Here is a 22256-nt window from a genome sequence, read left to right on the forward strand (position 1 = left end):
CTTCAGGTTGTCCACAGATAGCTTTCCAGGTCATGTGGCCAGCAGGACTAAACTGCTTTTGGCGCAGCGGAACACTGTGATGGAAGCCAGACCGCACGGAAACGCTATTTGCCTTCCCACCGCAGTGGTACCTATTTATCTACTTGCACTAGTGTGCTTTCAAACTGCTAGGTTGGCAGGAGCTGGGACAGAGCAAAGGGAGCTCACCTTGTGGCGGGGATTCAAACTGCCGACCTTTTCGAGTGGCAAGCCCGAGAGGCTCAGTGGTCTAGACGACAGTACCACCCACATCCCTCAATCTGTAAAGCAGACCTGGATTTAAATGGCAGGTAGACCTTGGGTCAACCAATATTCTGGCCCCTCATCTTGGATTCATAAAGCTTTCCATGTTCTTGTCTTCTTGTCTACACGAATGACGCCAGCGATTTTTGTTTGCAGCTGTGCAGAATTACATGGTGCTCTCTCTTTCCCTGACTCTCCCTCTGACATCCCATGTCTCTCTGGAGGGTAGCATAAAAGTAGACAGGACCCTACAAGTTCCCCAGTTGCGCTTTACCTGGAGATGCTGATGTTTGAACCCGGGGCCTCCTGTGGGCAAAGCTTGGGCGTGCTCTGCCACGGAGCGACGGTCCCTTTCTGCACAGGAGGCATTTCAATACCCCAGCCTGCCACCGTGCAACAGATTGCTTTCTGTCTGGACAAGCCTTGCCCAAGAAAAGGCCCAAAGTTGGGTGCGAGGAGGGGGCTCTGGACCCGTCTGTGCCTCACTCAGGCAGGAGTTGGCTCTGCTGCCTGAAGCTGCCGTGGTTCCAGAACACGGGGTTCTCCGCAGCCCCCATCATTCCCATGGTAACAGGCTGATGTCACATCTGGTGAAGGACGTGGTTTCAATGGCTGGATGACGCAGGGCTCACGCGTGGCTCAGGTGGAGGAGCAGATGGACTTTTTTTGCGGGGCTGAGAGTCCCCCGAGAAGGGCGGGAGGGAAGCAGGGCTGTTTCCTGCGCTGATGACTGAAACTGGGCTTGCAAAGAGGAAAAGGTGAATGTGTGAATCGGCTGCTGTTGCTGACCGACCTTGTAGAGAGGATGGCTTGGTGCAGGTAAACCCTTTGAAAACAAGACTTTATTCAGTGCTGGGCATGGGTGCAGAGAAGAGGACGTTTTCTTTGTCATCTCCCAAGTTTCTGTTTGCTTCCGGGGGGGGGGGGGAGCTTTCCAATGTAGTCTTGTTTTAATTCTGTTCCAATTGCCTCATTTGTTCTCTGAGCCACTCTCTTCCCCGCCCTGCCTCCTCCATTTGCTCCCCCCCTCCTCTTATACTTATTCGGAAAGGGAACTCTCTCCCCTGCCCTCTTTGCATGATGGTCACATTTTCCGATATCCTATGAGCAGATTCCAAGATTGCAGAGTGGGGTCCCCACCCATTTGATTTGGCGGCAACCTTTTGCTCCCGTGAAAGCAGGGGCCGATTGTTCCGAATCCCTGTGTATATGTGCTTTGGCAAGGCTTGAAGGCACTTCCAGTCACGGCTGCCCATTGTTGGCTTGCAGAAGTGGCTGCAAATGAAAAGGGTGAAGCCCCAGGGCAGTAAAGATTATGGGATGGGATTGTTCTCCTCCCTTGCCCTACTACTTGTTTCCATGACATGCAACTTTCCCTCCAGCACTTCCCTGCTGGGACTTCACTCCAAAGACCACTGCTTGGTGGACAGGGAATCTTTGCATTTCTCTGTCCCCGCCTCCTCCCCAAATATTTCTTAGTTTGCTCTCTTTCTTTTGCACCCAACGTTGGGGATTTCACAGGTGTTGCCCTTGGCCTCATTCCCACGTTTTGGAAGCTTTTTTATGCCGAGACAGCTTCTTGGTTTAAAAATAACAACAGATATCAAACAATTGAAATAGCGCACAGCTGGGTCCCATTTTCACACGGCGCATTGTTGAGACAGGAGGCGAAGCAGCCACCAATTTGATTAGGGGACGCGGGTGGCGCTGTGGTCTAAACCACCGAGCCTAGGGCTTGCCAATCGGAAGGTCAGTGGTTCGAATCCCCACGACGGGGTGAGCTCCCGTTGTTCGGTCCCAGCTCCTGCCAACCTAGCATAGAATCCTAGAGTTGGAAGAGACCACAAGGGCCATCCAGTCCAACCCCCTGCCAAGCAGGAAACACCATCAAAGCATTCCTGACAGATGGCTGTCAAGCCTCCGCTTCAAGACCTCCAAAGAAGGAGACTCCACCACACTCCTTGGCAGCAAATTCCACTGGCGGACAGCTCTCACTGTCAGGAAGTTCTTCCTAATGTTTAGGTGGAATCTTTCTTGTAGTTTGAATCCATTGCCCCGTGTCCAGTTCGGAAGCACATCAAAGTGCAAGTAGATAAATAGGTACCGCTCTGGCGGGAAGGTAAACGGCATTTCCGTGCGCTGCTCTGGTTTCGATAGAAGCGGCTTAGTCATGCTGGCCACATGACCTGGAAAAAACTGTCTGCGGACAAATGCCAGCTCCCTCGGCCAGTAAAGCGAAATGAGTACCGCAACCCCAGAGTCGTTCGCAACTGGACTTAACTGTCAGGGGTCCTTTACCTTTTAAAGAGAGATTAGACAAATTAATGGAGGATAAATTGGTAGAGTATAAGACTCTAGGGTCATGGGTTCAAGTCCCATGTTGGACAAAAGGGTTCCTGCACTTCAGGGGGTTGGACTAGATGATCCTCGTGGTCCCTTCCTACCCCACAATTCTATAATTTCTATGATTCTAAGGGCTACTGGATGCCATGGCTATGCACTGTCAGAGGCAGTAGTAAATGCCTCTGAATACCAGTTGCTTGAAACTACAGGATGGGAGATCAGAACATCTCCCATCCTGCAGTTTCAGGCAACTGGTGCTCAGGTTGAGAACAGGTTGCTGAAACAGACAGGCCTTTGGCCTGATCCTGCAAACTTTATGTTAAATTCATTGGAGTTCCTGCTGGTCTGAGTTCAGAACATGTACTCTACCATTGAGTATGTGGCCCTTCTCTAAGAGCCTGCTAATAAACTCCAGAGCTGGAAGGGCAGCTGAACAATATACCGTACCTGGCATTTGGGCTTCCCTTTTTCGTGATGCAAAACCTCTATTTTAGAGCAAAGTTTAACCAGTCCTAGCTGGATCAAGCAGTCTACTTGTTTCTGGGATTCCTTTAAATGAAATGTACTTCATTTAAAAAGGAAAAGGAAAGGAGAAGCTGAGTCATGATTTGTGAACATGGTGTTACACAGAGAGTGATCTTTGCAGTGCTGTCAACAAAAACTATGTAATTACTACGAAAAAGGGCTCCGGGCTGAGCAGTAGATCACCTGTGAGATTGCAAAGAGTTTGCAGGATGTTTACCTCAAGGTTTTTGTGTTATCCCTCCTTTCTTCCTTGTTCCTGGTCTGGTGTCATGAACCAATATTCTAGTGGTTTGATTCTCTGCGTTTTGGGATGGGACGGCGTGTTATCAGGAATCTTTCAAACCCCAGACTTCAAAGGCAGTTATTTCCAGACTTAACGAGAGGCTTTCATACTCTGAAACGCAGTTTGTGCTGTACTCTGTGTGTATGTGTATGTGAGATTGCTTCATTTCAGGGGGTTGGACTAGATGACTTTTGGGGGTCCCTTCCTACTCCTGTCCCTTGCTAATTCTGTGCTTAGGTCCTGCAGATGCTATACTACCTAGAGCTAAGCCATGGCTTGACGTAGCACTGTGTCCAAAGCTGCGATCATGGTCTGTCTCCAGCTACAGCTCGTGGTTTGTTTGGACTGGAGCAGGAGAAACCACAGCCCTGGGTTTGCACGCAATGCTAAGCCAAACCATGGCTTAGCTGAGGGTAGCTGAGCAGTAGCAGAATCAAGAGAGGGTCAAAGCAGGCAGGATTTGTCCTTTGAGTACCAGCCTGTTCACCCATTCACACCTAGCCATGGTTTGGCTTAGTGTTCCGTGTGAAGCAGGTCATTGTATGAAACTGATTTAGTGATTTTTACCGTGTTTTAAGAACCTTGCTTATACAGTCATACCTCTGGTTGCGTTCGCTACGGGTTACGAATGCGCCGACCCCGAAAGTACCGGAACGGGTTACTTCCGGGTTTAGGCGCATGCGCAGAAGTGCTAAATCGTGCTAGGCGCATGCGCAGAAGCTCCGAATCGCACCGCACACATGCGCAGATACGTCGCTTCAGGTTGCGCTCTTTTCATGTTGCAAACGGGCCTCCGGAACGGATCCTGTTCGCAACCAGAGGTACCACTATATACCACTTTTGAACATGGGTGTTAAATCAGTGTCCAGTCCAGTGTTGGACTACAACTCCCATCAGCCCCAGTAAGTGTGGTCATTAATCAGGGATGATGGCAGTTGTAGTCTGGCAGCACATTGGCTACTGCACTATACTAGAGTAAGTCTGTGTCTACACACACAAACACACACTGAATCTTTCCTGGGATCCACAGCTAGTTCTTGGCTTCTCTGCAGTTAAAAGGAAACAGTTCTTTAAAAAGTGGAGTGCATGTGTCTTGCCTTTTAAAGAAAACAATCCTGAACGGGGCAGTTTTTTTGAAGCCATTAGTTTCCCTGGTGTGTGTGTGTGTTTGCAGCGCAACTCCTCTCACAGCCATGGGCTTTTTGCTGGTGGTCCAGCACATCATTTCATTCCTCTGTGGACTTTCCCCCTCCATTCTTCAGGGTGTGAGGCTCTTCCAGCGACTTTCCAGATACTTGTCAGTGTGAGCTGGGAGGGTGTTTGTTTTTAGTAGCGGCGATGAAAACAGCAACCCCCAGCTGGAAAACCGTCTCCAGTATCGGTGCTGTAAAACAATGCAGGGAACACCCAGAATGGAAAAAGCAAGCGACTTGGATTTCTACTCTCTCTCTCTCCCTCTCCCCCCCTCCCTGGAAGTAAATGGCCTCAGTCCAGTATACTTGAAGGAGCATCTCCACCCCCATCATTCAACCCGGACACTGAGGTCCAGCTCCGAGGGCCTTCCGGCAGTTCCCTCCCTGTGAGAAGCGAAGTTACAGGGAACCAGGCAGAGGGCCTTCTCGGTAGTGGCGCCCGCCCTGTGGAACGCCCTCCCACTAGATGTCAAAGAGAAAAACACCTGACTTTCAGAAGACATCCGAAGGCAGCCCTGTTTAGGGAAGCTTTTAATGTTTGTATTTTAATATTTTGTTGGAAGCCGCCCAGAGTGGCTCGGGAAACCCAGCCAAATGGGCGAGGTATAAATAATAAATTTTATTATTATTATTATTATTATTATTATTATTATTATTATTAGTGATTTGTCCAAAGTCTTGCAGACTGTTTATATGGGGCAGCGAAGACACTTGGAGGCTTCTGTTTGCCCCTGGTCCTCTTTCTCTCTCTCCAGCTAAGAGGCTTGGCCAATCCCAGCTGGGAATCATAGAACTGTAGATTTGGGAGGGACCCTGAGGAATACGCAGCTGTCCCATACAGGGATCAAACCTGCAGCCTTGGTGTTAGCAGCGCCACGCTCCAACCAGCTGAGCTATCTGGAATCTCCCACAACTGTGGGGAACATGCGACCCCCCCAGATGCTGTCAAACTCCCACTACCCCAGCCAGCATGGCCAGTGGTCCTGGGGTTGATGGGAGTTGTAGTCCAACAACCTCTGGAGGGTCCATGGTTCCCCATGCCTGGTGCACTACAAAAGGAAGAGGCTGTGTGTGTGTACAACATACACATACGCACACGACACTCAAACGGAAGTGGCCCCCTTGCTGCAATGAGAGAGAGAGAGAGAGAGAGAGGGATACCACAGTGATTTATTGCTTTCTCCTTTTTAGAGCCAAAACAAAATAAAATAAAAAATTCCTTCCAGTAGCACCTTAGAGACCAACTAAGTTTGTTCTTGGTATGAGCTTTCGTGTGCATGCACACTTCTTCAGATACACTGAAACAGAAGTCACCAGACCCTTATATATAGTGAGGGAGTGGGGAGGGGTATTACTCAGAAGGGTGGTGGGAATGGGTGAACAGCTGATAGGTGTGGTTAGAGGTGGGGTTTTTAGAGGTGGGGGTTAAACTTTTTTTAGAGGTGGGGGTTAAACTTTTTAGAGGTGGGGGTTAAACATTCACAAACAGCCATTCTTGATGTAGTTCTGAAACAACTGCAGGTAGCCGATAGTGTAACTTACCCAAATTCTCCCTGTAGTTACCTGAAAGTTTGGTGGATGCAGAGTCTGGGGTTGGTGATGGGCATGGGCTGAGTGCTTCCTGGTCCTATTTCCCAGCTCTTTCGGATGCTCTTCTAGACAGCAGGGGAAACCAAGATCCCCTGAACCTTTTTTTTTTTTTTTTTTTTAAGTTTCACGGTGGGGCGTAGGAAACACCTAGCGATGAGGCAAAGTAACAGACAAGAGATTCTTGCTTGTCCTTTGGCTTCCCTGAATTGTGAACAGTGCACTCACAATTCAGGGAAGCCAAAGGACAAGCAAGAATCTCTTGTCTGTTCACAAGGATCTGTTTCCAGCGCAACCTTGGAGCATCAGTTTGCATGGTCCACCTGCAAGCCATCCTGTGTGAAGTAATTTACGTGGCGGTGTGTGGATGTGCAAACCAGCCATAAGGTTCTCAGAATTCAGACAAGACTCCGAGGCCATAGGAAGATGACATCTTTCTGCAGGGCCTGCAAGGCGGAGCTGTTCTGCCTGGCCTTTGGGCTGGACTCAGTCTAACCCCCCCCCCCTCATTTCTTCTTCTTCTTCTTCTTCTTCTTCTTCTTCTTCTTCTTCTATAGAACCCCTTATATGAGATTAGTATATATATTTTCCCTCGGCACTTTTTGCTGGCCCATGTAGGACCAGCATGGATAGTTGGCCCGGGTGAATATTTGACGTTTTCTCCTCTGGCTTTGATCTATAGGCTACAACTAAAACGAGGCTGCATTCTAAGCTGCATTTTAAACTGTATTCTAACTTATATTTTAATCAACTGTTTTGTTTTGAATGTTTTTACTGTATTTATATTCAGTGTTAGCCGCCCTGAGCCCGGTCTTGGCCGGGGAGGGCGGGGTATAAATAAAAAAATATTTATTGATTTACTTATTATTATTATTATCATTATTATTAGATGGCAAGCTGCCTCACATTGAGTCTAGCCATTGGTCCATCTAGCTCAGTATTGTCCACACTGACTGGCCGCCGTTCTCATAAGGTTTCAGGCAGGGAATCTTTCCCAGCCCTACCCGGATATGCTGGAGACTGAACCCCGGAGTCTTTTGCATGCAGCTCTGCCTCTGAGCTGCTTTTGACTTTCCTCATAGTGTTTCCTGGGCATACGCTGCCTCCCATATAGCTGGATGGCTCCCAGTTCCCTTTTCAGCTCTTAAATCTTCCTCCCTTCTTGCTGCATCAACAGCTTGGCTTCCAGAAGCAGCAGAATCCAAATCCTGCCAGACTGGAAATGTGTGTAGATTCAGTGTTTGCAGTGACAAGCGCTTTGCCAGCTCTTTCAACCAAGGCTGGAGGTGTTCCCCATTTTGCCTTAAAAACAGGTTATTCAGGAGCACTTGAGAGAGCAAGTGGGAAATAAAACCTCAGTTATCAACATTCCTTAAGCTGTAAGTCACTTACTGCTTTCGATGGAAAGTTAGCAATGTGGAGAGTGGCTGCCTATTTTTCTCCCAAAGCCCCTGATCTGCCTGGAGGTGGGCACTGCTGCTGTTCTTGTATAGTCACCCCGGGCATCTCCTAAGCTTTGGCCCTCGTTAGATTTGAATCTCTAAAGTACCTCATGACTTTTTGAAAGGCCAATCAGGTTGAGAGGCTTTGATTACCAGAACAGATAAAACATTTAATTGAATTTCCTGGTTGAATGTCTTTCATCTACCACATCAGGCCACCCTGAGGCCTAATTAAAGGTAAAGGGACCCCTGACCATTAGGTCCAGTCGCGTATGACTCTGGGGTTGCAGCGCTCATCTCGCTTTATTGGCCGAGGGAGCCAGCGTACAGCTTCCGGGTCATGTGGCCAGCATGACTAAGCCACTTCTGGCGAACCAGAGCAGCGCACAGAAACGCCGTTTACCTTCCTGCCAGAGCGGTACCTATTTATCTACTTGCACTTTTGACGTGCTTTCAAACTGCTAGGTTGGCAGGAGCAGGGACCAAACAACGGGATCTCACCCCGTCGCAGGGATTTGAACCACCGACCTTCTGATCGCCAAGCCCTAGGCTCTGTGGTTTAACCTACTGCGCCACCCGCGTCCCTGAGGCCTAATTGGGTGCATACAAATGGCACCCTCTATTAGCCATGAAGCAGCACTTTTGAAGACATAAGGTGTCAGAAGACTCTTTGTTTCTGCTGTCACAGATTACAAAGACCAGTCCCCTAGAAATTCTTACTGAGACTGAGGGACCTTCAGAAACAACCTGCAGCAGAAAACTCCTCGATGTGAAATGGTTGTAAGGAGCCTCCAAACTCTGTCACAGGTGATGGTTATACATGCTTGCATGTGTGGGATTGGAGAGCCTTCGCCAAACCTTGTGGCCAATTGTAGCTGTGTGTGTTTGTGCAGGTGCAATGTTTCTGTATGGCAGGGGTAGCTAATGTGCCCTCCAGATTTTGCTGGACTGCAGCCCCCATCATCCTTGATCAGGGATAGGCAAACTAAGGCCTGGGGGCTGGATGCGGCCCAATCGCCTTCTAAATCCGGCCCGCAGAGGGTCCTGGAATCAGCTTGTTTTTACATGAGTAGAATGTGTGCTTTTATTGAAAATGCTTCTCTGGGTTATTTGTGGGGCCTGCCTGGTGTTTTTACATGAGTAGAATGTGTCCTTCTATTTAAAATGCATCTCGTGAGTATCTGAAGAAGTGTGCATGCACACGAAAGCTCATACCAATAACAAACTTAGTTGGTCTCTAAGGTGCTAATGGAAGGAATTTCTTTATTTTGTTTTGACTCTGGGTTATTTGTGGGGCATAGGAATTCGTTCTTTTTTTTTTTTCAAAATATACTCCGGCCCCCCACAAGGTCTGAGGGATGGTGGACCGGCCCCCTGCTGAAAAAGGTTGCTGACCCCTGACCTTGATCATTGGTGTCCTGAACCCGGGCGTACCTGGCGACCAGTCCTGCTGGTGTATACAGTCCCAAGGGCAAATGCTGGCAAGTAGTCCGGAAATACGGTCCAGGTTCAATACAGCAAGCCAAGTCCAAAGTGCGACAGTCAGGAAACGCAGTCAAGGTTCAGTTCAGTGTCACAAACTGGCAGGACAATGGGGATGAGGAAGGGGATCCCAGCGAGGGGTGCAGCCGTGACTGGTACACCCCGGGGCAAGCTGGGGACGGAGAAGGAGAGGTTGGGGGCTTGGAAAGTACTCACAGGGCAACAGAGAAGGGCAAGGGGATCGGGGTCAGTGCACTTGCACCAGGGGCCTCCTCCTCTGTTAACACACAAGCAGGAATACGAAGGAGGAGGAAAACAATGTGTAGAAAGAAAACTCCCATAAGAACCCGTGATTAAAAATACCGATGCCCTCCCCTGAGCTTTTAATATTGGATAACTTAAGCATGCTCATAAATCAAAAGTTTTGTCTCTCTTTGCAAAAAATTGTATAGTTTTGTGTGTGTTTTGTGCTTTCCGTTGCATAGGGAGCAGTGGCAGGTACGCTCTGGGACAGTGTTTCCCAAACTTTGGTCTCCAGCTGTTTTTGGACTACAGTTCATCCATCATCGCTGACCACTGGTCCTGCTAGCTGGAGACCCCAGATTGGATAAACCGTGCTCTGGGGGGGCTGAGGCAGGCAAAGGCCCACAACCCAGCTCCCTAGCTGGCCAGGTGGGGCTCATTAGCTCTGGGAGGAGGGTTGTGATTCCTCAGCTGGATTAGGCTCAGGACAGGTGAGGTTCCCCTGGCCTCATCAAGCCCTGATGCTGCAGTCAGTCAAGCCCAGATGCTGCAAACCCAGCACCTCAGCTCTGCTCCCCTTTTAACCCTTGACTCCGAGGCTGCTCGCTACGTCTCAGAACCTGCCATGTTTGTGGAAACAGGGCTCCCTCTGGTTCCTGTGCACTGACCCCCATTCCCTCACCGTTCTCTGTCGCCCCGTGAGTACCACCTACACCCCAGCTGCTCTCAGGGGGACCTGAAGGGGTCTTTTCTCACCACCGAGTTGTATCCCACGCTGAATTCACATTGCCTGCTGGAATGGAAGAGTTCAGGATGCAGAGCAACCTTCTGCAAAATTGGGACCGGTTTGAGGATGGTCTTGCGCTGCTTCTTATGGGAGTAACCTTGATGGAACAATCAGACTGGGGACTCAAGCCCATTTCATCAGGTACACGAAGGTGGCATCTTAGTTGGCAGGTATAGAAAGAAGAAAAGTTTTAAGGTGGGAGTTGAATGGCAATGAGATGCAAAAATTACAGCCGGTGATAATTGGAACTCAATATATATGTTAACTAGGCACACCTTTAAGCCTTCATAGTAGCAGATTAGCGATTGCCACTGAGATGATTGTATTAACACCTGCACATTTGCAAGAAACAGTCCAAGATAGCACAGATATTGCTATCTATTTAAGCAAGTAACACATTTGGTGTGTTTTTTTTTTAAAAAAAATCATTTGTCTCCAGTTAACCCACAAGTGACGGCATTAAACGTCTTGATGAATTCGGCAGTTTCATGTTGTCCTTCAGTTGTTCCAGAGCAGCCACTTACAGAGTGTCCTGGGAGGTTGAGATGTTCTTCCACTAGCTTTTATGGATATTGCCATTCCGATTTGCATCCACTCTTCAGCAGGCAAGATGCTATACAAAGTAGTGGGTGAGGGGCAAGAGGGGGGAAATTGTACAAAAATTAGGCTGCCCTCATGGCTTCAACCTAATTTTTGTGTCCCCCCCCTTTCTTTTGTTTTTTATAAAGTCTCTCCTTTACTCTCCTGCTTTGAGTAACATTTTTTCCTGATGAAGAGTCCTGGAGAATCCAAAAGCTTGCCACTCTTTTGTGATCGCTTGGTTATTCCCATAAAGTTACTGCTAAACTGTTGGTTTTCTTCTCCTTATGGACTAGTACCTTTATTTTCTACCCCCAACCCCAAAATATATATCTCTCTAAATAGTAACACAGGGGTGTGGCTGATCAGAAAAATTTAATAAGGGTGGCTTTCCAGGAAGAAGAGGTGGTGGCAGGGCTACATTCTGCTGCTGAGTTCAGTTGCTTTTCACAGGGTGAGATAGGCTAACCACCTGCTCACATTTGATTGAAAACACACACATATGGGCTGTGGCTTAAAAGAGTTTATTTCCAGAAAAACACTGCAGATAAGAGGCAACACAAAGGACAAGATAGTACACTATTTTTCAGAACTGGCCTTCCCCTACACAAAGGAGGTGTGAGTGAATTTCTATCGGGAAGAATGCCATTCAGCATCTCATCTGTTCCACAAAGATAACGCACGTGAATTTGCCCCTTATCGCCATCCCTCAAATGGAGAGTCATTTTCCATATAGCCAGACAGGGTACAATAACACAGAGTCTATCACTGCTGGTGGTATTCTGCAAATATCCCAGCGCCTCCTGTTGGGGTTTGCTTGTGCTTATGCCGCCTGCATGTTGGAGGAGGGCCGGGTTAGGGCTGAGAAAGGGTCCTCAGGCAGCAATATCTTGGAGCCACCTCTGATGCTACTGCATTTGTCCTTTTCCCACCGAATCTTTATCAGTATTCAGCTATGGTCTCAAAGCCCTGTTGGTGCCCAGTACTTCTCTCATGTTTTGTAAAGTGCCTTCTGGAGAACAGTATGAAGGGGACAGCAGAGTTGGGTCTAGAAGGCATACAGTTCACAGATATTGAGCTGAGATGGCAATGGGAGTAGGAGCAATGTGAGGAGGGCAAAGTGCGGAACAGGGCACTGGTGATGCTGCCTCCCAACCATTGCAAGAACCCTTCTTGGGTTCTCCATCGTCATGAGGCACCGTAAAAGCATTTCAGAGCTTTTCAGTTTGATCGCGAGGACTAGGCACACCCTGTTTTCTTGCTAGATAATAAAACTGTAAGTCTGTCATCTCACTGCAGTTCCCATGGCCACCAACAGGTGGCCATGGCAGTTCCAATGTGATGACAGACTAGCAGGAAAACAAGCAGGCAGCACGGCTGGCAGGCACCCAAAAAGAGCTGTATAAAGGCATGTGGGAGGCACATCAGAGGCTAGTTTGGCAAACGGCTCTCTGAAGGAGAACAGACTGCGCTTGGGCAGACGGCTCTCGGAAGCGCCTTCCACCCTCCTTTAAAAGATGTTGGGGGTTGGGACAAACCGTGACGGGTGGTGGCTCCAGGCAAGCTGTAAGGGGGAAGAAGAGGGGTGGTTAAGGTATAAAGGGAGGGGCTTTGGCCAGGTGTAGGGGAAAGGGCTTGGCAAAGAGGTGGCAGCCCCTTGTTTAAAAGGGATATCTTGTAGTAGTAGGGCTGCCTTCAGATATCTTTGGAAAGTCATGTAGTTACTCATCTTCTTGACATCTGGTGGGAGGGCGTTCCACAAGGCGGGTGCCACCACCGAGAAGGCCCTCTGCCTGGTTCCCTGTAACTTGGCTTCTCGCAGGGAGGGAACCGGCAAAAGGCCCACAGAGCTGGACCTCAGTGTCCGGGCTGAACGATGGGAGTGGAGACGCTCCCTCAGGTATACTGGGCCGAGGCTGTTTAGGGTGTTAAAGGTCAGCACCAACACTTTGAATTGTGCTCGGAAATGTATTACAGTTTCCTAGTAGTAGTATGGTGGCAGACCTATGCTTGTGTCTCTTAGTCAGGGATTTTAGATCTGCAGAAATCTGGACTGAGTGCAGGAAGAAAGTCTAAACAATGCTGTCATTCTGAAGCGCTTGACAAGATTCTGGATGCAGCACTGCAGAGTTGAAGGCTTACAAAGCTACACTGTTGTTGTTGTTGTTCAGTCCTTCGGTCGTGTCCGACTCTTCATGACCCCATGGACCAGAGCACGCCAGGCACACCTATCTTTCACTGCCTCCCGCAGTTTGGCCAAACTCATGCTAGTCACTTTGAGAACACTGTCCAACCATCTCATCCTCTGTCGTCCCCTTCTCCTTGTGCCCTCCATCTTTCCAAACATCAGGGTCTTTTCCAGGGAGTCTTCTCTTCTCATGAGGTGGCCAAAGTATTGGAGCCTCAACTTCAGGATCTGCCCTTCCAGTGAGCACTCAGGGCTGATTTCCTTAAGGATGGATAAGTTTGATCTTTTTGCAGTCCATGGGACTCTCAAGAGTCTCCTCCAGCACCATAATTCAAAAGCATCAATTCTTCGGCGATCAGCCTTCTTTATGGTCCAGCTCTCACTTCCATAGCTTTAACTATACAGACCTTTGTTGGCAAGGTGATGTCTCTGCTTTTTAAGATGCTGTCTAGGTTTGTCATTGCTTTCCTCCCAAGAAGCAGGCGTCTTCTAATTTCGTGACTGCTGTCACCATCTGCAGTGATCATGGAGCCCAAGAAAGTAAAATCTCTCACTGCCTCTATTTCTTCCCCTTCTATTTGCCAGGAGGTGATGGGACCAGTGGCCATGATCTTAGTTCTTTTTTATGTTGAGCTTCAGACCATATTTTGCGCTCTCCTCTTTCACCCTCATTAAAAGGTTCTTTAATTCCTCCTCACTTTCTGCCATCAACGTTGTATCATCAGCGTATCTGAGGTTGTTGATATTTCTTCCGGCAATCTTAATTCCGGTTTGGGATTCATGAATTCTGCATATAAGTTAAATAAGCAGGGAGACAATATACAGCCTTGTCATACTCCTTTCCCAATTTTGAACCAACCAGTTGTTCCATATCCAGTTCTAACTGTAGCTTCTTGTCCCACATAGAGATTTCTCAGGAGACAAATGAGGTGATCCGGCATTCCCATTTCTTTAAGAACTTGCCATAGTTTGCTGTGGTCGACACAGTCAAATGCCTTTGCGTAGTCAATGAAGCAGAAGTAGATGTTTTTCTGCAACTCTCTAGCTTTCTCCATAATCCAGCGCATGTTCGCAATTTGGTCTCTGGTTCCTCTGCCCCTTCAAAATCCAGCTTGCACTTCTGGGAGTTCTCGGTCCACATACAAAGCTACATGCTGCCACCTAATTGCCAGTACGGCCTGTTTAGCAACTCAGTGGCACAATTTCCTAGATACCAACCAGTATTTAACCAGATGACATTCCACTGCCTTGGCACTGACTAATCCATATATATTTTTTCCAGCTCAGGGCTTGTTTTCCACCCTGGGCTCTGCCTGAAGGTCACGTGTTTGTGTCTGACGTTTTCCAGGCTTCCCTCCAGGTTCTCTCCAGTGTGGAGGCAAACGCTCTTATGTGGAAAAACAACAATCCTACACTCAAGTGAATTTTTTTTTGGGGGGGGGTGCGTGTAAGAGGGAGAGGCACACATGCTGTAAGGAGCAGATTGGGAACAAGTCCCCCAGCAGCTGTGCTTGTGCTCATTCTGCAGTCTCCTCGGCCCAAGGGGCCACGAAGGGCAGCCACTCCTGCTGTGTGTCAGCCTGTACTCCTCTGAAATCCAATATGTTGCCTGGATTTGGAAAGTCTGCAGCATAAGCAGTTCTACTGCTCCTACTTTCTGCTTCCCTATAATATGAGGGGTCCAAGGACCAGAAAAGGGGTGAAACATCGTATTACAGGACCAACCCATCCTTTGCCAAAAGACAATGGCAAGCTGTTCGATGCCACAGCATCCTTCTTCCCAAGGTGCAGTTGTTGAGAACGTGTGTGGCTGTCACAGGAGATAGGGGCGGGGGGAGGATGGGACATTAGACTGCAGCTCAGGAGCAGAGTATATGCACTGTGTGGGCAGGAGGTCCCGGGTTGTTGCCTTCGCTCTGTCCTGAGAGACAAGGAAGCGTGCCTCTGGGGGCAAAGTCAGTCTGCTGGAGAATCAGATTAGACAACTGATTAGACAGAGAATCAGATTACACAACTGGGCCAAAGCAAACAAGATGAATTTTAACAGGGATAAATGTAAAGTATTACACTTGGGCAAAAATAAAAATAAAAAAATGAAAGGCACAAATACAGGATGGGTGACACCTGGCTTGAGAGCAGTACATGTGAAAAGGATCTAGGAGTCTTGGTAGACCACAAACTTGACATGAGTCAACAGTGTGATGCAGCAGCTAAAAAAGCCAATGCAATTATGGGCTGCATCAATAGGAGTATAGTGTCTAGATCAAGGGAAGTAATAGTACCACTATATTCTGCTCTGGTCAGACCTCAGAGGCCTGGAAACGATGCCTTATGAGAAGCGGCTTAGGGAGCTGGGTATGTTTTGCCTGGAGAAGAGAAGGTTAAGGGGGGATATGATAGCCATGTTCAAATATATCAAAGGATGTCATATAGAGGAGGGTGAAAGGTTGTTTTCTGCTGCTCCAGAGAAGCGGACACGGAGCAATGGATTCAAACTACAAGAAGGAAGATTCCACCTAAACATTAGGAAGAACTTCCTGACAGTGAGAGCTGTTGGACAGTGGAATTTGCTGCCAAGGAGTGTGTGGAGTCTCCTTCTTTGGAGGTCTTTAAGCGGAGGCTTGACAGCCATCTGTCAGGAATGCTTTGATGGTGTTTCCTGCTTGGCAGGGGGTTGGACTGGATGGCCCTTGGGGTCTCTTCCAACTCTAGGATTCTATGAATCACAGCGCCTGCTACAGTTGCAGAGACCAGCAACTTGTAACTGCTGCTTCCTGCGTTGTTTTTGCTGCCCAAGTGACATCCCTGGGTCTCAAGCCTGGATGGTGCATATGGATGCCCTGGGCTGCCCAGATGACAAGCGCCCCCCCCCCCCCCCGGCCTGGCTGATGTGGTCCAAAGGAAAGCAGAGCAATGCGTTTGGCACCGGCTTGGCTGCAGGAATTGCCGCAAGGAGGTGTCCAAGGCACCATCCAACAGGCTTTGTGTCAGGTTTACTCCTTAGCCTTTTAACTCACCGAGGGTTTGACACCCATCAGCTCCCCTCACCTGGTTTAGCCGCTCAGTTGAAACTGTTTCCCGGGGTGTGGCCACTGTCGCATGCAAACAGCTTCTAGGAGCCACAGGCGAGAGCTGAGTGCAGGGGACCGAAGGTGCACAAAGTATCCCAGAAAGAGCACGATGTGTCTCCCAGCAGAGATCCTGCCCCTCTCCCTAACACCCCATACATTGCCAGGGAGACAAAACTCCTATCTGAAACCCTGGAGATTTGCTACCTGTCATTATAGACCAAGTGCGGCAAAGCTGCATCCCTCCAGATGTCACCGGCCTGCATCTCCCATCATCCTTGACCGCTGGCCATCCTGTCTGGGTGCAGTAACAACTGGAAGGCATCAGGGCAGGGCAGGCTGGTGGGTGTCAACTCTGTCTGCTGCACCCAAAGTCATATATAAGCAGGGGTGGGGAACATGGTGCCCTCTGGGTATTACTTGACTGTAGCTCCCATCATCCTTGATCACTGGGGAGTTGCAGTCCAACAACAGTGTGGTGCAGTGGTTAGAGTGCCAAGACTAGGATTTGCAACACCAGGGTTCAAATCCCCACTTGGCCATGAAGCTCCCTGGGTGACCTTGGGCCAGTCACTGCCTCTCAGCCCAATCTGCCTCACAGGTTTGTTGTGGTAGTTAAACAAGGAGGGGGAGAACCACCTTGTATTCAGCCTTCAGCTCCTTGGAGTAAAAAGTGAGGCATAAATATGATAATGTGATAAATAATAATAAATAGACATTGCTGCAGGAGGTGAGCCAGTTGCCTGACCCCTATAAGGCACCTTCCTGTATTTTTATGTTTAAACATGCAGTTCACTTAATAGCAGCTGCTATGCCGCTGGTGTGCATAATGCACAATGGGTTGTGTATCTTTGCTGCGTTCTAACGACGCCTCTCTGTTTTCATTTCCCCCCAGCGTTTTTTAGGTGCCAAAGACCCAGTTGACCGCCGCGTGGAGCGAGATAAGTTCAGGCAGGAGCCCCGCCAGAGGACCGGGATGGATTGGCTGTGACAACCTGCCACAGGTGGAGGTGGAGGGGAGAGTTATGATGAAGAGTTCCTGCCGAGCTGGCCTCCACCGGGAACTGCTGAATTCCACATCCTCCGCGTTACACCCGGTCAAACGGTACGGTTAGATGCAAAGCCTGGATTCCTGGCAATTTATAGACTTCTTTTGTGTCCCAGGTGACTCTGATGTCTCCTACGATGAAGGCGGTTTGTGTCAGAATTGCAAAGGGAAAGGCTATGGCAGGGGTATAAGGCCTGTGAGCCAGATGCAGCCCATTCACCTTCTCAATCTGGCACATGGACGGCCCGGGAATCAGCGTGTTTTTACATGAGTAGAATGTGTGCTTTTATTTAAAATGCATCTCTGGGTTATTTGTGGGGCATAGGAATTCATTCCACCCCCCCCCCAAAAAAAAAATAGTCCGGCCCACCACATGGTCTGAGGGATGGTGGACTGGCCCACGGCTGAAAAAGGTTGCTGACCCCTGGGCTAATAGCTATAGTCTTTTATAGACTGGGTAGCTGACTAGAAAACAAGAAGCAGAGGATAGGAATGTCCACTATTTTCCCAGTACGTACAGTCGTACCTTGGAAGTCAAACAGAATCTGTTCCAGAAGTCTGTTCGACTTCCAAAACGTTTGAAAACCAAATCACTGCTTCTGATTGGCTGCAGGAAGCTCCTGCAGCCAATCAGAAGCCATGGAAGCCCCTTCGGACGTTTGGGTTCCAAAAGGACATTCGCAAACCGGAACAATCACTTCTGGGTTTGCGGTGTTCGGGAGCCAAAACTTCCGAGTTCCAGGGCATTCAGGATCTAAGGTACCACTGCACTTCATTATAAATATTTGTGTCCCTTGCCTGCCAAAGTAGGACCCTTGAAACAGCTTATGACAACAATGATCGGTTTAAAAAACCCAACACCCTAGGAAGGAAAAGCCGCCCTCCTAAGATGTGTCTGGGCCTTCATTCCTAACTCCCTCATGCTAAGACAGAAGATGCTGGACTCCTCCAAAAATTCATGGATGCTTGAGAAATCATGCTAAGGTTGTTAGAGATTTCAGAGTTGCCTACGTGCAGAAATGCAGCTGCCTTATCTCCAAGCAATTAACTAGTTGGCAGAAAGCCCAGATCTGCTCTCTCTCAGACCCTTAGCAACGACCTGTGATTGGTCAATGAAGTTCCTAAAGACTCAGCTCTGTGTGAGAGCTGTGTGGTTAGTGTGTGGAGAAAGTGGTCAGTGTAGAGAGAGAGAGACAGAGAGAAAGATTTTATGTTTTGTTTCTTTTATTTTGTAAAGTCTGTAAATAGTAACTTATGGATACTAGTTGCTTCAATCAATAAATACTGTATATAGTTATCCAGTGAGTTCCTGAGTTCCTGCGTTGAGCTGTCTAGTCAATTATAGAATAGCAAGAAGCTTCCAGAAAAGTCTGTGTCTAACTCTGCGGTGTCCAGAAATACGTTATACTCCTGACACTAAATCTTAAGAAAGGTCATGGCTTAATTCTGGGTCAGCATCCTCTGCTCTGAAGTCCCGACAGGATGACGGGTCTGCCGCTCAGCCTTAGAAATAAAATCCAAACAAATAATCAATTTGAAAAATGAACTCAGTCTTGAGAGGCCGAAAAGACTGTCTCTCTCTCTCACACACACACGTGTTTATGAATATGTGTTTATATGTGTGTGTCTGTGTGCACGCATGTGCGTGTATGAACACACAACTCCCTGCCTACTCTATAAAAAAAGTATCCCATCTCCTCTTGATCTCTCAGCTCTCAGCTCCTTGTGTACGAAAGCACACTTCAAAAATTAGCAATGGTTTCGGTTTTTAATGCGTGTATTTCTCTCTCTCTTCCCTAGAATATCTGGCATGCACTTAAAGCCCTATCTCAAGTTACAGAAGAAAGAACGGCCTCTCGAAATAAGCCTGGACCCTCCCCGAAGCCCACCAATGAGCCAGCCGAGGTTGGCAGAAGAGGAGAAGCCCAGCAGCCCCGAGCCAAGCCTCTTTCCAACCCCATCTCTTCGGAAGCCATTGGGGTCCCTCTCCCCCAACACGATCGGCGGCAGCAGGAGCCACGCGGAAGGGCCCGGCGGGAAGGAGAGAAGAGCCGCCCTCCCGGCCACCATCCACCAGGGGGACGACGGAGAGGGGCCACTGGACATCTGGGCCATCGTGAAGCCGGGGAACACTAAGGAGAAGGTCGCCTTCTTTGCGGCCCAGCAATGCGGCGACCGCAGCCGGGTGCTCTCCGTGAAGAACAAGAGCACTTGGGACATCGACGGGAGGTCCACTAAGCGCAGGAAAAAGTCGCTGGATATCAAGAAGGCGAAGGTCCACCTGGAAAGGATGAGGGAGGCGAGCGGGAGGTGCTACCAGCCTGAGCCATTTGCCTGCGGCATTGAGCACTGCTCTGTCCATAATGTGAATGATGGCCTGGAGGGGGGCTTCCCGGGACGGCCCCTGTCGGTCGTCGAGATGGTTGCTTTCTTGGAGCAAAGAGCCAGCGTCTTGCTGGCCGACTGCTCCAAAAACTGCCCCAGTGCCTCTGCTGTGACCAAGTTCCCTGGCCAGCCCAAAGCCGCTCCCCTAGCCTCTCCCGGACCTTTCCCCACCCCAGGAGCCTGTGAAGCTCCCTCTGAAAAGGCAGCCTGTGGGGGGAGCAGCGGCGGCAGCGATGGGAAGCAGCAGGCAGAGCCCCTTCGAGTGCTGGACATGGTGGCCAAGCTGGAGTCCGAGTGTCTCCGGCGCCAGAACGAACGCGAAGCCGGATCTCTCTCGAGGAACAACAGCTTCCGGCGGAACGTGGGGCGGATGCTGCTGGCGAGCGGGGCGCCCCCGGAGAACGACGCCGGCAAGGCGCCCCCAGAAGCTCCCGGCCAGGAAGAGCCCCATGCGCCGCTGGAAGGCCAGCTATCTTTGATCGCAGGTGCCCATGCTGGGAACGGCCATCTCACGCTTGAGCAGGGAGGGTCGGTCTCCTCCAGCCATGGCTGGCTCAGTTCTGAGAAGGCGAGCAAACCCACATATCCGGAAGCTGCTCAGGCACCCCCACATTCCTTGCACAGCAGAAAAGCGACGGTTGATTGTACGCCGAAGGAGCCAGCGACTCTTCCCAGCCTGGCTCCCAACGCACGAGTGAGAGAGTCCGTAAGCATTAGCATCTCTGTCACCAAGAGGGACGCCGGCTGCAGAGCCGCCCAGCCTTGCGACGCCGCCTTGGGCGAAGACCCTCTTCCGGGAAGACTCTTCTTGCTCCTGTCCAGGTGCGAGCCCCCCCAGGAGTGCCTGCGCTCGGGGGAGACCCTCCCCGAAGAGTGCCGAGTGGGCCCTCAAGGGAAGGAAACCTCCCTGGGCGATGAATCCCTGCGCCTGCCCGCCCTCGCTCCCGGGGAGCCCCAGGAAGCGCCGTCGGAAAGTGCCCCGCAGGCTCTCTCCTCCTCGCGCCTGAAGCGGCAGAGATCTCACGACTTCCTGGAGACCAGGTTCAAGATCCAGCAGCTCCTGGAGCCGCAACAGTACCTGCTCTTCCTGCCGCACCACATCATCGTAAAGATCTTCGGGCTGCTGCCCACCCGCAGCCTGGTGGCGCTCAAATGCACCTGCGGGTACTTCAAGTTCCTCATTGGGTACTACAACATCCGGCCGGCGGACTCCCGCTGGGTCCGCGACCCCCGCTACCGGGAAGACCCTTGCAAGCAGTGCAAGAAGAAGTACACTAAGGGCGACGTCTCGCTGTGCCGCTGGCACCCGAAGCCCTATTGCCAAGCCCTGCCCTACGGACCCGGCTACTGGATGTGCTGCCACCGGTCCCAGAGGAGCGTCCCCGGCTGCAGGCTCGGCCTCCACGACAACCACTGGGTGCCTGCCTGCCACAGCTTTAACCGTGCTCTGCACAAGAAACCCAGGGAGGCGGAAGAGGACTGTTAGCATGCCCTCCCTGGCGCAACCTTTGTGGAGTCTCATATCTTCGGTGGGGAGGGGAAAAAGATGTTTTATGCCTTGTGATGTTTACACTGTATATAAGTTTGTGGGTGGTCCTTTTTTTTGTCCCGTCCCCCCCCCTTTCTATTTCCCGCTTCCACAGGGCTATGAAGAAACTGCACATAACTTCTAAATCACAAGAGCCTTTTTTAACCTTTTAGAGAGAGAAATAGCCCTTCCGTGTACATAATGCTCCCAGAATCTCCTTGCCCGTCAGAGTGACTTGACAGCTGGTTGACCAACGTTGAAGATCACACTACAACGCAGCTACGAGTGTGTTGCGGCTACAGTCCCGTGTTGTCGTCGTTGTAAAGAAAAACAACAACTGTGTCTCATTTTCAAATCTGTATATCCTGTACAAAAATATACATATATAAATATATATAAATATAAATATATATTGAAAATGTTTCTGGAAGGAAACTCTAAATAGGTAAAAGAGGAATCTTCGAAAAGATGGTTTAACTGGACAACCTTAAAAAAATAGGCTAGAACAAATATTTGTTATATCTTAGGGTGGCAGCAAGTGAAAGAGGGGTGTTTTTTCTTAGAGCAAAGAGTGTTGAGAAAAAGCTCTGGCTTCCAATGCCCACCTCACCTGGTTTTTGTTTCATTTTTTTTTTTTACCGTAAAATAAAATGTGCATTCTGAACCTTGCTCTTGCTCACCTCTCTTTTCCTCTCAAGATTTTTCCTTGTTAATGCTCTCTCTCTTAAAAAGGGGTGGTATTGCAAACATTCTGGCTGTGTGAAAGTCATAGAATCAGAGTTGGAAGAGACCCCAAGGGCCATCCAGTCCAACCCCCTGCCAAGCAGGAAACACCATCAAAGCATTCCTGACAGATGTGCTGTCAAGCCTCCACTTAAAGACCTCCAAAGAAGGAGACTCCACCACACTCCTTGGCAGCAAATTCCACTGTCCAACAGCTCTTACTGTCAGGAAGTTCTTCCTAATGTTTAGGTGGAATCTTCTTTCTTGTAGTTTGAATCTATTGCCCCGTGTCCGCTTCTCTGGAGCAGCAGAAAACAACCTTTCTCCCTCCTCCAGATGACATCCTTTGATATATTTGAACATGGCTATCATATCACCCCTTAACCTCTTCTCCAAAAGTGTTCTGCATTACGGTCAGAGAAGCAGGGCCAGCCCAGGACACTTTGCTGCCTGGGGCGGGATGGTGCGCCCTCCCTTTTCTGCATACCCAATCCCATGGACTGGTAGTTGGGTCTTGCTATGCAGCCACCAGACTCTCCCACTACACCGGAAGGCAACAGGCTAGTTTAG

At 49.5% G+C, this 22256-nt stretch overlaps 1 protein-coding gene across 2 annotated transcripts in view; it reads left to right on the forward strand.

Moving 5' to 3' along the window:
* The window catches only part of FBXO34 (F-box protein 34), a 75176-nt gene extending 53545 nt beyond the window's left edge, over positions 1 to 21631 (forward strand). For both annotated transcript variants that reach the window (XM_033167058.1, XM_033167148.1), the window contains 2 exons: positions 16898 to 17107; positions 18851 to 21631. In XM_033167058.1, the coding sequence (XP_033022949.1) occupies positions 17028 to 17107; positions 18851 to 20921 (2151 nt within the window). In that variant the 5' untranslated portion in view covers positions 16898 to 17027 and the 3' untranslated portion in view covers positions 20922 to 21631. The remainder of the gene's footprint in view (positions 1 to 16897; positions 17108 to 18850) is intronic.
* Positions 21632 to 22256: the final 625 nt, after the last annotated feature.

The sequence above is a fragment of the Lacerta agilis genome, chromosome 1, assembly GCF_009819535.1.
Source record: "Lacerta agilis isolate rLacAgi1 chromosome 1, rLacAgi1.pri, whole genome shotgun sequence".
In the NCBI taxonomy this organism is placed as follows: domain Eukaryota; kingdom Metazoa; phylum Chordata; class Lepidosauria; order Squamata; family Lacertidae; genus Lacerta; species Lacerta agilis.